This window comes from Bacillus rossius, chromosome 5 (assembly GCF_032445375.1).
Source record: "Bacillus rossius redtenbacheri isolate Brsri chromosome 5, Brsri_v3, whole genome shotgun sequence".
NCBI classification, from domain to species: Eukaryota; Metazoa; Arthropoda; class Insecta; order Phasmatodea; family Bacillidae; genus Bacillus; species Bacillus rossius.
This window is the reverse complement of record NC_086333.1, coordinates 12,070,981-12,086,156: the sequence shown is the minus strand read 5'-3', so window position 1 is coordinate 12,086,156 and position 15,176 is coordinate 12,070,981. Positions and strand designations below refer to the sequence as shown.

The 15,176-nt window shown below is 43.2% G+C and overlaps 1 protein-coding gene across 5 annotated transcripts in view; it reads left to right on the top strand.

Moving 5' to 3' along the window:
* Window positions 1–15,176, top strand: part of LOC134531593 (ER degradation-enhancing alpha-mannosidase-like protein 2) — a 141,791-nt gene that overhangs the window by 89,734 nt on the left and 36,881 nt on the right. For all 5 annotated transcript variants that reach the window (XM_063367316.1, XM_063367315.1, XM_063367319.1 and 2 more), the window contains one exon: window positions 10,295–10,386. In XM_063367316.1, the coding sequence (XP_063223386.1) occupies window positions 10,295–10,386 (92 nt within the window). The remainder of the gene's footprint in view (window positions 1–10,294; window positions 10,387–15,176) is intronic.

Genomic DNA, 15,176 nt, shown 5'->3' with positions numbered 1-15,176 from the left:
CCGCCCACGTACCAGTTGTGGCGATATAGCGCTTCATTATCTTCCATTTAGACAGCAGAGTTTATGTATTTTCCTGACGCATCACCACACATCAATTTAAATAATCAGGTACCACAAAATTTTAGTAAAATTTTTTTATGGGAAAAAAAAATTTCAATTTTTTTTTTCTTTGGAATTAGTTGCAAAAATCGTGGTGCGCGCTATACACGAGGGCGCGCTATACACGAGTAAATACGGTAATTTGTCAGAATTATAACTAACGAGTCACCGGACACAACGTGTTTCTTCGTCGCGAGACGCGATACTAACTGGTAGGCGGGTTTTCAGAAATGTGTGTCTAAGGAAATACATGGTTGACTAAGGAAGCCATGTATTTGAAATTGCTTGCAGGACAGAACCCCACTTATCTAAACACACGACCCTGTTTCCTCTTACGACGGCAGCTTGTGAGAGAAACCTCTATTGCAGCGCGCTCTTGTACTGATAAGACACATCTTTAACAGTTGTTTCCACGGAAACTGTAGAAGCAATTGAGATGGAGCTGCTTTTAAAAACTAATTCAATTCATTGTGAACATTTTTCACGCTTTCGTCCCCCATCTATCTTTAACAGAAAAAAGTTTTCCGCTGGTCAACTTTTTGATGTGTCAGTTTGTTAGAAAATGCATTTCAATATATTAAAAAAATTATTTAAGTGAAACCTGTACAGTTTTTGCCTTAAAATTTGTTCGGTGGCATCCTAAGGCATTAATTTATTAATAAAAAAAATCTTAATGAAATACACATGTATGTAATTTTTTTTTATGTGAAACATCTCGGAATACTTCAAAACAGTTCGTAGTGAATAAGTTATGTTTTTTTAATTTTTTCGGACACTTAAAATATTGTTAAGTATTCAAAATAAGCAATGCCTGATGCGTATTTCGATGCTATACAATATGAAAAAAAGCTTGGTCCAAAAATTAAAATTTTAATTTCGTTTGATATTTGGCAACAACGCACGAAGAAACAAGGACAGCGCTAACGGCAATCGGCGTGTGTTAGAGAGAGAGAGAATGCGCCCATTTACTTCCACACTGCAATCTAAGAGTGGGATGCTCTATATAAGTCTTCAAAATGGACAATACTTAAATCTGTAGATCTGTGTTCTAAGGTCGATGATCTGAAGAATGAAAATATTATTCGGACGACCATTAATTGATTCAAGATCTGAAGTTGCAGAAATCAAACAAGAACTAAGAAATATCAAACAAAGCTTGTGTGCTAAAAATAAAAATGACAATTCTTAAATGATAATCAAAGCTTTCGCTCCGCATACTTATAACGGGAAAGTTCCTAAACCCTTGCGAGCCGGCATATTCTCTCCAGTGGGGCCGTTCGCCAGAACAAGGCGCTGCCCGATATGGAGAGGGAAACGGATACATCGTTCATCGCAGCCCAGAAGCATTGGAGAAGGCTGTGTTGAGAGGTCAGGGCTACCCATCCCAGCATTGGCACCACCCGCATACTAGCCAATTCAGCGATCTGGTGCATTGAAGGGCTATGTCGATAGGCTGAGGAATCAGTCCAAGCATCGGCACCACCTAGCAAAAACACCAGCTCTGCCAACTATCCCTCCTAGGTTAGGTTTGCCAGGAAGAAACAGATTGACATTGAAAGCTCCATGAACCTTAAGTTTGATGGCACTCCAGACTTGAAGTGCAGAGAAAATATCAGTCTAAAAAAACTGCGCCGACTGGCTCCCCACGTTGCCAATACATTGATTTAAAAGTCACTTAATAAAATAGGGGAAATACTTAAAAAGAAACTTTACCTCAAAACAATTGAAAACAATTTAAACTAAACAAAATTCAGAGGACTACCTTTTGTTTATTCTTAGAACAAGATAGCACACAATAAATAGAATTCATTTTTAAGTATTATTTGTTGCACTATAATTTTAACATAATTTCTGTACCTTTTTAAGGGCCCCTTCAAACAAATTAGAATAGACAATTAAATGACTTAAAAATAAAATTACATTGCTGTGGTAGTTACACAGTAGTTACACAAATTACTTTGAGAACACGTAATACAAAAATTTTGTTGATTCATTTTTATGATTATGATTTACTTTTATTATTTTGATTTGAATTTTGGTGATGAGATGGCCGGGTGGAGTTTCAAAGTAGTAAAACTCATGTGCCACATGCTGCATGTGAATAAGGAAGAGAAAAATACATATATTGAAGAAATTCCTGGAAATATTTTTTGGTGGCTTCCTGAAGCTGTTCGAGAAAGTGAAAGACTCCATCTTTATTCCAGAAAAAGTGGAAATTAATGACCCATGGCCGGGATGTTGCACACCAGCACAAGGACCACTACAAGAAAAGAATATATATAAAAATTAACATATCGCCCAAAAATAAATAACCCAATTGGTTCTCAGGGACATAAAGCAAAAAACTCGCCCAGTTGATGGTGCAGAGAAACTAATAACCACATTAATCAAGAGGATTCAATCAAAAGCCGAAGTTGTGTTCACATTATGGCTGATCAAAAGAGAAGTTGCAAGTCACCTCACAACAACCAAGATGATCATAGATATCACCACAAGATGTTAAAACTCGTAACAAATACTTTGCAATTAGAGGCTCTGTTCCTAAACCAAGCTTGCATAATACCTTATTATTTATTGTTATTGTTTGAAGTTTTTATGCATTATTTAAAATTTGTTTATAGTTTTTTTATATTATAGTCCATTCTAGAGGAACTTCACAACAGTCATATTGAACATAATTATCTGATTTATAGCACATAAAAAAGATTCACATTACAAAGTTATTAAATAACTATACAGGAGCACAATCCTTTATCCGAAATGATCGGGACCAGCAGAATTCCGAATTTCGGAATTTTTCGAATTTCGGAATTTTAATACAGAAGGCCTAGTAAAGCCAAGTTAGGTTATGTCAGATGTATTAAGGATTTCAAGCAACATAGTACAAAAAACAACAAAGTACATAACGTAAATAAACACTGCAGCATAAATAAACACCTGAAACAATCGCAAAAATAATTTGTTTTTAACAACTGATACTGTAAAACATCTGAAGAATGTTTATGGTGCGTCGTCATCGCCGCCGATGTCGCCGTCAACTCGTACGTCTCGTGATCGGCCGGGAGCAGGATTTTCCTTCTGAGATGAAGCAGCACGAATGATGGCATTTTTAAATGCCTCTTGAAGTGTCACTTGTTTTGGTTTAGTTTCCGCAATAATTCCACCTTCTGAGTTATTGATAATGTTAAGTGTTTTCGTTTTTTTTCGCTACCACCCATCTTCATATCGGAATGTCTTTTTGCCATTGCTGTCTTCAAATATGGCAACACGTTCGCGTAACAACACGGTTAACTACTAAACGCGATAAAACAACTCCTATCGTAGCCAAGCAGCAAGCTGTAACTGGCGCTAGTTTGCCGGACAAACGGTAAACACAGCGCCTCGGCATTGCCAAATTGCATGCTGCCTTGCTGATGCAGTGCTGCCAAGTCACTCGCTCGCACTAGTCACGCGATCGCGACTTGAGTTTGCCACACAACTGCGAACAATATCGCGGAAGTTGAAGTTTCGAAAAAAAATTCGGATTTTAGAGCTGTTCGGATTTTGGAATTTCGGATAAAGGATGGTGCACCTGTATATACAGGATAATTATAAAGTCCGTGAAACATTTCAAAAAATCGGTACAGTGAAATGGCTAAGAATTATGTAACAAATTATATACCACGTGAAAAAAAAACTAGTCCACCTTGAGTCACACGACACACATCTAATCAATAGTCCAATTCTGCCCATACCCGACCCAGAATATCAGGAGTGCAGCTGCTACGATTAGGGATGCGAACGATACATCGATGTATCGTTCATGAAACATCGATGTTAGCATCAATGTTTTAAAGAGTGATACATCGCCGATGCATCGATGAAAAATTCCAAAAACATCAACATCGTTCATCATTAAAATTGCCCAAGTTTTTTATAATATTTTGGCTATCATTTCATGAATATTTATTGAATATATTAAAAAAAATTACGATACGACATTTAGTTTTTAAGATACCATTTTTTTAACTGTCTATACTTACTATAAAAACCTACATTTTTAAGTAGGTAGGTATCATAAATGTTGTAAATACTGAACTATTTGGTTGATTTTAGTATAAATTTTTTCCAGTACTATAAGATGTGTAAAATCATTTGGAAAAAATGAATACCGTTAAAAATATTTGTTTACATAAGAATTTTCTTTAAAATTTTGAAAAAAATATAAGGAAAAAGCAGCAAGACTTTAAGCACAATTTCATAGCTTGTTGTACATACAAGCTATTGATTTGTACCGATACGGTCTCGCTAGCTCTATCGAGAAAATTAATGTTACATTTTAAACCTGCACATACACTTCATGCTTTTTCCCTTTTTTTTTTTTCAATTAAAAATAAATTGTGTAAAAAATAGTTATTTTTTAAATGATTTTGGACTTCTTAAAATACGGGGTAAAAATGATAAGGATACCAACCAAAATGGTTTAGCATTTACAACTTTTATTTATACTTAAAAATGTAAGTTTTATAAGTATCGAAAATTTAAAAAAAAGTTTCTTGAAAACTAAATGTTGTATCACAATGGTTTTTGGATAAATAGATCTCTCATGATCTGTACTATTTACAATATATTCATGAAATGATAACTAAAAACATAAAAAACAAGGGTAATTTTATTTTAAGTAAGCCGGTGTCTTAAGGCTGCAGTCTGCCCGGGCGCACATACGGTGCGCAGAGCTTCAGGATAAACCAACGTGTTTTGAAAACTACTCAAGATATCCGAGTGGGGTCTGTTTACGAAAAGCATTTAAGTGTTCGCTGAATGCCGAAAGGTACTTTTGAATTCGGATTAAGTTTTTAACTGTTTTTTTTTAGTAGAGTGAAAATGGCTAAAAGGTGTTTTTTCGGAGTAATTTTTAGGCATAAAACAACCGATACAGAATCTGGAAACCACTTAAGGGCAGTGCAGTACACCTTTATTTTCATTTCTCGGCATTATAATGTTACGGTCACTGCTCAGTTCTCTCAGTTATCCTGTGACGACGAGAAGACCGCGCGTCAGTCCAGAGGAGACACCGCGCTAGAAGCACCAGCGAGCGTCGCGCTTATCATCCCGCCTCACTGACACACATAAACCCCGAACAGACGGCCAGCTTTACATACATTTAAATTACGGACATTCCCTTTTACTGTTTACCTTTACTTCTGCTAATGTTGTGAAGTTGTAGTCATTTAAATTTGTCCACAACTCTTTGAAGTTTACTGAGAGCTGGTCAAGTTGTTCATGCGGATTTTTAAGTTTTTGGTAGCAGACTTTGCTTTTAATACATGTTTTTGTTCTGCACGAGACATGACTGTAAATAGGTTGTGGATATTGTGGTCAGGAATCTGTAGTATGTATGGTTTTTGGCTACATACTATAGTTTAAATCATTTTGGCATGTTTTTCCTGATATTTAAAAACATCGGTTAAAACATTGATGTTTTGGTTGTCAGAATGATGTTTTTTGACATCGATGCTTTTTCGTTTGAACATCGATGTTCGTGATATCGATGTTTTTAAGAGCGATGTTGCATCCCTAACTACGATGCTGTGTCTCAATTCGTCAAGGTTCTGTGGTAGAGGTGGAACATAAACACTATCCTTGATGTATCCCCACAAGAAAAAATTGCAAGGTGTCAAGTCCGGTGATCGTGGTGGCCACGGGAGTAGCACTTGGTCAGCGGCCGCCCCACGGCCCATCCAGCGATGTGGCAACGTCTCATTCAGATAATCTCGTACCACATTGTGGTAATGAGGTGGAGCACCATCTTGTTGGAAGATGAAGTCCCTGCTATCAGCTTCAAGTTGTGGCATAAGCAGCATGTCAAGGTAGGTGATACCAGTGACAGTTCTCTCAGCAAAGAAGAAGGGACCATAAACTGTCTTGTTTGACATGGCACAGATCACGTTAACTTTTGGCGAATCTCGGACGTGTTCGAGAGTTGCATGTGGATTCTCTGTCCCCCATATGCGTGTTTTGTGTCGGTTGACTCTTCCTGAGATATGAAAAGTGGCTTCGTCACTGAAGATTAATTTGCTTGCAAAGTCATCGTCTTCAAGACGGTTCTGTATGGCAATGCAGAACTGCAGTCGGAGCAATTTGTCATCGTGGCTGATGGCTTGCAGAAGCTGCAATTTGTACGGCTTCACTCTTAATCTCTTACGAAGAATTTTCCACACTGTTGGCTGAGGGATGTTCAATTCTGCACAAGCCCGAAAAGTTGACTTCTTGGGACTCCGCATCATCACGTCCCGTACACAATCCACTGTCTGTTGTGACACGCCTGGCCGACTCGACCGTTTTGCGTCGCACAAACAGCCGTCTTCCTCGAATTTCTTGTACCACTTCATTATGCTATTGTAAACTGGTGGTGTTTTGTTAAACTTGCCACGAAAGCTCTTTGGACACTCACTACCGATTCGCTACGGGCATATTTAAGCACACAAAAGGCTTTCTCTGCCTGGTTCGCAGCCATTTTCAGCAACTACATGCACTAGCGCCCCTGTCGGTTGTTTTTTAAAATAGCTTTTTGGCACTACATTCAAAAAAACTTTGCGAGTTTTTCTTTCACGTGGTATATAATTTGTTACGTTATTCTTTTCCATTTCGCTGTACCGATTTTATGAAATGTTTCACAGACTTTATAATTATCCTGTATATATTTATATACCTATATATATACCTATATATAGGTGTGTGTGTATGTATATATATAAAATATATAAAATATATGTATATATATGTATATATATGTATATATATATGTATATGTATATGTGTATGTATATATATATATATATATATAAGGAAGTTACAAAAATAGGGCATACTTGACCTCCAGTTGGCCAACAAAAAAAAAAGTTAAGCTAGTTGAGTATGCACCACACAGCAACTGTACAAAGACACACAGCAAACCAGCGGCATCCTCACTGTCATGCCCCTCAGCAAGAAGTTACTATCTGGCACTTACCTGAGCTTCTCACATTCTGCAAACCCCCACCGGATATATATATCGGTGCTTGCAGATAGCCCATGATCCGACCGAGGCATCTATCCAAGTCTCTACTAGCTATCCAGGCTAGTACCGGAGCAGATCAAAACGCTCCACCCATTTTGGTTAGGGGATTTATTGGGTGTACTCGTAAACCTCCGTGCGACCACTTAACTTCATGAAACTGCCGGCCAGAGCTGTTTAGCGTTTAGCCTAGATTGGAATGCCAGTGGGTATCCAACGCTACACTGCCGAAACACCCAGAGCACCCGGATGGAGGCGATCGATTGGCCGTCCCGCACTGCTGCCTAGATGTTTCATTGCTCTTGGAGCTTCTCCGGCATTTTGACGTCAGAGGGGTAACTGTCCCAGGTCCGCTCACACAGGGAATTACCTCGGGAACTGTAGACCTGTAGGACCAGTCCCTCGGATGTCTCACCGATTCTGGCTCCCTGGAGTACAGCTTTTACGGCCTGGATGTGGAATTTGCCAAGCCAGAAGCCATCTCCCAGTCCAGCCTCTACCATTACACCTTGCATTGGGACCTACGGCCGGAGGGCCCGGCAGTGCTGACTCCCCCACTGAAGTTTCCGTCCCTTCTGCTGTTGCCACAGTTAGGGGTTTCGACCTCACCAGATTCCTCTTGGGTGTCAGGACGAAGACTCCCAAGCAGAGCTCACTTTTATCGAGACCACTGGTACCACATGGAGGTAGTGAGTTGGCCTAGGCGCGGAGGGAGAGGCTACATATTCACATCTATGCACCCATTCCTATTGGATTGTGTCTCGGATACTAGCGCTGACAACTGCTCCGACACCTCAAACAACAATTACCGTCTCCTGGGGAGGTTTCACTCTCCCAGTAGGAGAAAGGAACACTCCCAGTGACAAGTCCTACAATCAAACTCTTGAGAATTCTTCAAATGGTAAGAAGGTGGAACGTGTTCTAATCCTGACCTACTTCCTAGTTGCATAAAAAGCTTGATGTTATAAGCAGCGGAAACAACTTCCAGCCTAGTAAATAAGACCAAGACGGGTTCATTTATTGTAATCCCACTGCAAGTCCAAAATAAATGTGTTCCCTGACAAAAAATCTGATCAAGAATAAAAGAAAATGCCCATGCCAATGGGAATCAGGAATATTCCCACCTTGAAAACGGTCACAAAACCAGCATTTAAATAAACCAAGACCCTGTTGGTTAATAAAAATTATAATGGACATTTTACCATGCATGATCAGTCCTTCTACTGTTTTTACGAACTTTGAAAATAATTATGTCCTATGTCATTATAATTCCGTAAAAAACTTTTGATAGGTCCAACTATAAGAAATCTTCTGATCCTAATGACCTACTGGAACAATCAATAACTTGTATAGGTAATAAATAATATTAACGTCTTCATTTCTGTGATTATAGAGAAAGGCCTCTAATTACCCTTGCTGGTTTACGAAGGAGTTAATTCAAGCTCTAAAATCTAAGAAACGTTTTCATAAACTTTATAAAATAAATAGTAACCCTTTATTACTACTCACTTTATTCTTTCTACCGGAAGCAAGTCAAGACCTTAATCAAGCACGATAAAATAAATTGGGTAAGAATGTTAATAACATAATTTTGGTACTTTATTAAATTAATAAAAGATGGTTTTGATGAACTACATGCTCTAAAAGTTAAAGGTCTTGTTTCTAGTGATCCTTCAGTACTATCTAATGTTTTTGCTAATTATTTTTTTAGTGTGTGTTTGTCCTCTAATGATAAGATTCAAACTACTACTTCAAGCTTGTTTTATGATACAATCTTAGTTCCTATCATTTCGGAAAGCCTTGTGGTTTGGGGTATCAGGTTCCTTGACCCTTCCATGTCCTCTTGTCGGATGGAATTCCTTACTTTATTTACACCTACTAGTATGTCTTTTGAAACATTTATTCAATATGAGCTTCAAACCTCAAATTTTGTCTAACAAATGAAAATTACCAAGGTTATTTCCATCCACAAAAGTGGTTTTAAAATTTTGAAAGAAAAATAATTTTAAATTATAAATTTCCCTTGAAAAAAAATAATTATCTTTCTATCAGTGTGGGTTTAGATCAGGAATGACCTCTGCCACTAATCTTATTACTTTTTTAAATCCCATTTTTAATGTTGACACCTGCTACTTTGACTTAGTAAAAGCTTTTGACTCTTGTCAACCGTGCAGTTCTTCTTGGCGTATTATCTGACTTTGGTCTAAGGAATAATTTTGTGAACTGGTTGTCCAGCTGTCCCAAAAATAGAAGCTGTTTTGTTTACATTAACATTTGCATCTCTTCAACCTATATAGCCAGTTCTGGTGTTTCGCAAGGTGGTATCCTGTCACCCTTACTTTTTAATATATTTATTGATGATATCTCTTATGTTCCCAATCATGCCATTATTGCTGACTGATCTCAAAATTTGCAGAAAAATTAATTCTTTCAATGACTGTCTATTACTAAAAACTGACTTCAGTGCAAATTTCAATTGGTGCTAACTTAATTTAGTATATCTTAATATCATTTACTGGAAAATATTTTCTTATTATTTATGACTACAAACTAGAAAATACTGTGCTTCCCTTTAAAAGATTTTGCTCTATTTTATATTTAAATTATATTTTCTTCAGCATGTTAATCACCTAATTAGTAATTTCAGAATAACAAATATATCACCTTTTATGCTACTACTGATTCTATTCTTTCTCTTTACTTTTCATTAATTAGATCAAAATTATATTATTGTTAAGTTAATTGAAATTCTATGAATCAACTGATAGAGATTCAGTGTCTCTGTGATCCCCCCCAGGCGATGCCGGCTGTTCCTCACTGCAGTCCGTGGGCGAGTTCTCCCCAGGTTCCTTGTCAGTCGGCAGATTGCTGTCTCCGGTCGCCTCGCTGGCCACAACACAACACAAATCCCGATTCTTATGGAGTAAACATTAGCAGGAATTTCTTTGAAACAAAAATGCTGACAAAAATGTAATAATTCATCCTGACAGGCGAGTCAACCTCATGCAGGAACTGCATTAAAGAGCATTAATATTCAAAAAAGTTAAGTTTTTTTTTTTTTAATCCAGGATATGCATGTTTGCTTTTTAAGCAATGTAACAATATCTCCTACTTTCTTTATTTCCTCCTGAATTTGAAAGTTTCTTTAATTTTTTTCAGGTGATGTTAACAAAGCAATGAAAACCCTTCACAACTACCACCAAGTGTGGAAACAGTATGGCTTTACTCCTGAATATTACAATATTCCACAGGTAAGGTAGCTGCACTTGGATAGGCAGCTTGTCCAGCTATTGCTTCTGTTGTTTTTAAGGCTCTGCCTCCTTCACTCCTTCACCATGTCTGATTTTTTGGTTTCTTGCTAGTTTTAAATTCTAATGATAATTGTTTAAAAGTATGACCTTAAATATACATTTTATACATTGTCCAGCTGAAGTAACACCAAAAGTACAATTATAGTGTGACCATAATGCATTTAGACAAACAAAAGTGTTAATGCTGAATTCTGGACTGGCTTTTGGCAAATAGCAGATAACAACACCTCATATCTTGAGATGCAATTCGCAGCAAACCATAACACTACGTTGTGAATCATGTTTCAAAATTGCCCTATACTAAAAAAGGCATGGCAATGAGGGAGAAGCTGAGCACGACTGTCACCCGCATTCATGGTCGGGAGACTGTTCTTCTAGCCGCTCTCTTTAATGAGTAATACAGTAGAACCCTGATTTTGCGAACACGGATTTAACAAAAACAGCGATTTAACGTAAAGGTTTTCAGGAACCATCAAAAAACACCAATTTATTAAAATAATAATATAGATTTCCAAAAAATAAAAGTAAATTGTAATGGAATCTTATTAAAAAATACACTCTGTGGTGGCAGTAATAGAATGGAGGTACTATATATTAATATGTGCCTTTGCATCATCTGTCCAAATACGAAAAAATTAAAAAAAATTGTTCAAATTGCGTAAAAACTCCGGGCACTGTAACTGAATTGCGTAGGTGCGTGCCATTGCGTGCGCCTGGATAGATAGACTGTCCGCGACACATGACGTCATGAAGGGTTTCTTTGTCCGCATCCCCCTCCCCCTTGTCTATCCCTGGCTTGACTCACCACGTTATCTATCACGCCCTCATAGTAACAGTGCTAGCCAATAATCAAACATTTCCAAATATTCCCTTTTCCATCCTCCAGGTTTTTTCAACTTGTGACCACGTCACACCAATACGCCATTATCATTATTCTCTAGAGGTGTAAAAGTAACGAAAAAAAAAGTACCCCTATGTATTCGTTACTATAACAATTAGTACTCGTTACTATCGTATCGTTACGTTACTCGTTACTTCTGATACCGCATAACATGCTATGTTATGTTGCAGCAACGAATCGAGTCGTATTGCGTACGCGTACAGTATGTCGCGTAAATAATAATAAATAGAATATAAACAATTAAAACTATTTGATAATTAACAGTTTTTGTTAACCAAGAAACAATTAAATCTCATTAGAGCGGCTTTTTTATATTATCTCTTTTAAGATAAGAAAAAAAAGTGAAAATATGTGATAGTAAAAAACAAAAACATACATATTTCTAATTTGTAAACAATACTTTGCCGTCGTCCGGGGTCTCGGGCTCGAGTCCCGGTGTGGCTCCTAGTGGGAAAAGGCGGTTCTTGCTACGTATTGTCCGGGTGGGCGCCAGACTAGCTCGGTTCTAGTCGTGAATTTGGGGTCGTGGATGTATGTGCCCCTGCGTGGCCCACTAGGGCCGGCGGCGGTGTTGCGTGAGATGATTTTAAATAAGAGGCGTGGAGTTGAGGTGGTGGTGTCGTACCTTTTATTCATAGGAACGAGTCGTACACAATACAACACTCTACAGAGGTCCCCGGGGGGGGTTTACTCGTTATTCCGTGGCGCCGTATGGTTTGTGTTCCGCGTTACGTGGCCTCGGACGCTGTTACGTCTCATACGTCTCACTGGTTACACAGGTAACGTAATTTCGTAACACAAAGGCGGGACACAAAATACACTGAATTAAGGGGGTGCGCACAAGTTACGTTGCACTCGTTACTCGGGTAACGTAAGTTAGCAATACAAAGTACGGGACACAAAAATACACTGAATTAAGGGGGCGCGCACAAGTTACGTGGCACTCGTTACTCGGGTAACGTAAGTTAGCAATACAAAATACGGGATACAAAAATACACTGAATTAAGGGGGTGGACGATTGGAGACGGCCAATCCCGTATGCAAATGTCTCGGCGCGGGTGTTGTGCCCACTGTGGTAAAACACGCACCGCAATTAAGTTTGTCCAAGTTCCCTTGCGGGTTTGTGGTCAGCGCCGTGCGCGTGACCTTAAATAAAGTTCTGTAAGTTGCGGGAGGCGGCCCGTGCCGTATACTGAAGAGCAGCCCCGCTGACCAAGTGTGGTGCGGGGTGTCTTTAAATTGATGCGGCCGGATTAGGTCCTGGACCGAAAAAAGGGACCGGGTACTCACGGAGAGGTTAAGTAAAAAAAGGGGTTCTGTTAATTAGTGACTATATTTACCGGACGTTACTTTCGATGTAGACAAAGGATGTTGCCTCTCCGTGGGACGTAGGTCCGCCCCGGTCCGTGAGCTGCGCTGAACTGCCGAACTGGCATGGCGTCCGAGGGAGGCTCGGCCTCTCTCGCGCCAGGCGTGACCTCATTACGCTAGACTCCAAACGGGTGTGTCTGGAAGAGATTTTATTGTCGCTAAAATCCTAATTTAATGTTTTAGGAGGAATGGGTACGGTTCTTCTCTTGTCTACTCAGGTTTCCGCGGCTTTGTCTTTGATTGCTGTTCGGGTCGCCTGACTCGGGTGGGCCATGGCCAGGGGTGTGTTCCGTTAGCGGGAGCGTATACTGGCGGGTGCAGGTCGGGCTCTGGGGTGGTCGTCGGCCAGACGACGTCAAACGCCCCCCCCCCCTGTGAAGCCCGACCTTGCGCCGCTTATGGTCCCGCTAACATGGGGCCACCCCTAGCTCCGGCCACTCCATCCCGGCGTGGTTCGCGGCTCAGCAGCTGGTTGGCTCCGCGTACTGGACCTGGTGATCAAGGCCGACTGGGCCAGCGTGCGCGCCGCCCCGGTTGCCGTCGTGGCAGGCGTGCCGGGGGCGGCGTCGTGGCGCCTGGGTGGGGTCAGCGGCTGATAGGGTCAGCGCACTGGACCTGGTGAACGTGGCCGACTGGGCCAACGTGCGCGCCGCCCTGGTTGCCGTCGTGGCAGACGTGCCGGGGGCGGCGTCGTGGCGCCTGTGCGGGGTCAGCGGCTGATAGGGTCAGCGCACTGGACCTGGTGAACGTGGCCGACTGGGCCAACGTGCGCGCCGCCCCGGTTGCCGTCGTGGCAGACGTGCCGGGGGCGGCGTCGTGGCGCCTGTGCGGGGTCAGCGGCTGATAGGGTCAGCGCACTGGACCTGGTGAACGTGGCCGACTGGGCCAACGTGCGCGCCGCCCCGGTTGCCGTCGTGGCAGGCGTGCCGGGGGCGGCGTCGTGGCGCCTGGGCGGGGTCAGCGGCTGATAGGGTCAGCGCACTGGACCTGGTGAACGTGGCCGACTGGGCCAACGTGCGCGCCGCCCCGGTTGCCGTCGTGGCAGACGTGCCGGGGGCGGCGTCGTGGCGCCTCGTAGCTTCGGCAACAGCTCCACCCGGGTGGCGCTCTCGGTGGCCGCAGTTGGTAGGGTCCGAGCACCTGTCCCGGGTCGTCCCACGCCGAACATCCGGGGGTCGACTCGTCGAGGTGGCCTTGCGGCTGACAGGCTCTGCGCCTCGTTCCCAGGTCGTAGTCGGCCAGGCGAACTGGAGGTCTGTGGGCCCGTCGGGGTCGTTCCGCGGGCTCGCTGGCGGGTTTGCTTGTCCCCAGTCGATGTCCCGGTCCGCGGAGGTCCTCCTTCGGCGGCGGTTGACAGTTCGTGGACTGGTACGGAGTCCGTTCCCGTTCGGGTATGGCGGCTGATGCTGAGGCGGCGATCTCCGGGTCGGTCTCTCCGGGTTGCGTGACGATCGGCGTTGGCCCGTCGTCGTTGCCCGCATCGTATTGACCTATGCTGTGCGACAGCTCGGCGATCTCCACGGCCTCTGCTTCATCGCCCCGTGGGTAGCATTGCGGTGGGGGGCTCTCGTACACCCCGCTTCCCTCCCAGGGTACCACTGCCGTCTCCGGTGCGTTCTCGTGGACCTCTTCTGGTTCGTCTGGCACGTCGTGGGCGGGGTCGCCCCCGGTGTCCCCCGTGGCCATGCTAAGGGCATAATCGTCGAGGTACGTGGGCGGGCGCCGCCACCGCCGTGGTCGTGGCCTCGCCTCGTCGTCTGACGCGGCCTCTGCGGGTGATGTCCCGGGCGTGTATGCAAGTTCGTCGCGGGGCCTGTTGGACGTGGTGTTCGTGAACACTAGGGTGCGGTATGGGCGCGGTTCGGGTCGGCTCCTAGCGGGGGTCGCTTCTGGCGAGTTGTCCTCTTCCTGGACGGCGTCGCTCTCCGGCGTACGGCGTCCGTTGTCGTCCGGAGTGGGGGGTCCTGCGTCCCCGTCTGGGTTCCTCTCCCCAGGCAGGGCGGTGAGCCGGATGTCGTCCCTGTGCACCTTTTTCAGGCGCCGTCCCTCCGTGCGGACTAAGTACGTCGTCCTGCCTAGTCGTCGCCGTACCGTGTATGGCCCACCCCAGCGCGGGGCCAGGCCCGCGCAATAGTTGCGGGGTGCGGCTGAAAGTGGGTGTAGCCGCGCGAACACCTGATCGCCGACCTGCACGGCGGGTGGAGGATGATCTGTGATTGGGGTGATCCGGTTGGCGTACCTCTCCTGCCTACGTCTTGCCTCGTCGTGCAGAGTCACCTGTCGTTGGTCGCGTTCCTCCGTCGTCTCGTCGGGGTGTGGAGTGCCGTGTGTGGCCCATTCTCCCGGTAAGGGCAGGTTGTGGCCCTGTATCATTTCGGGCGGTGTGCGGCCGGTTGCGGCGTTGGTGCGGCGTCGTACACAGAAGAGGGCGTCAGCCACGTGCAGGTCCCACTGCGT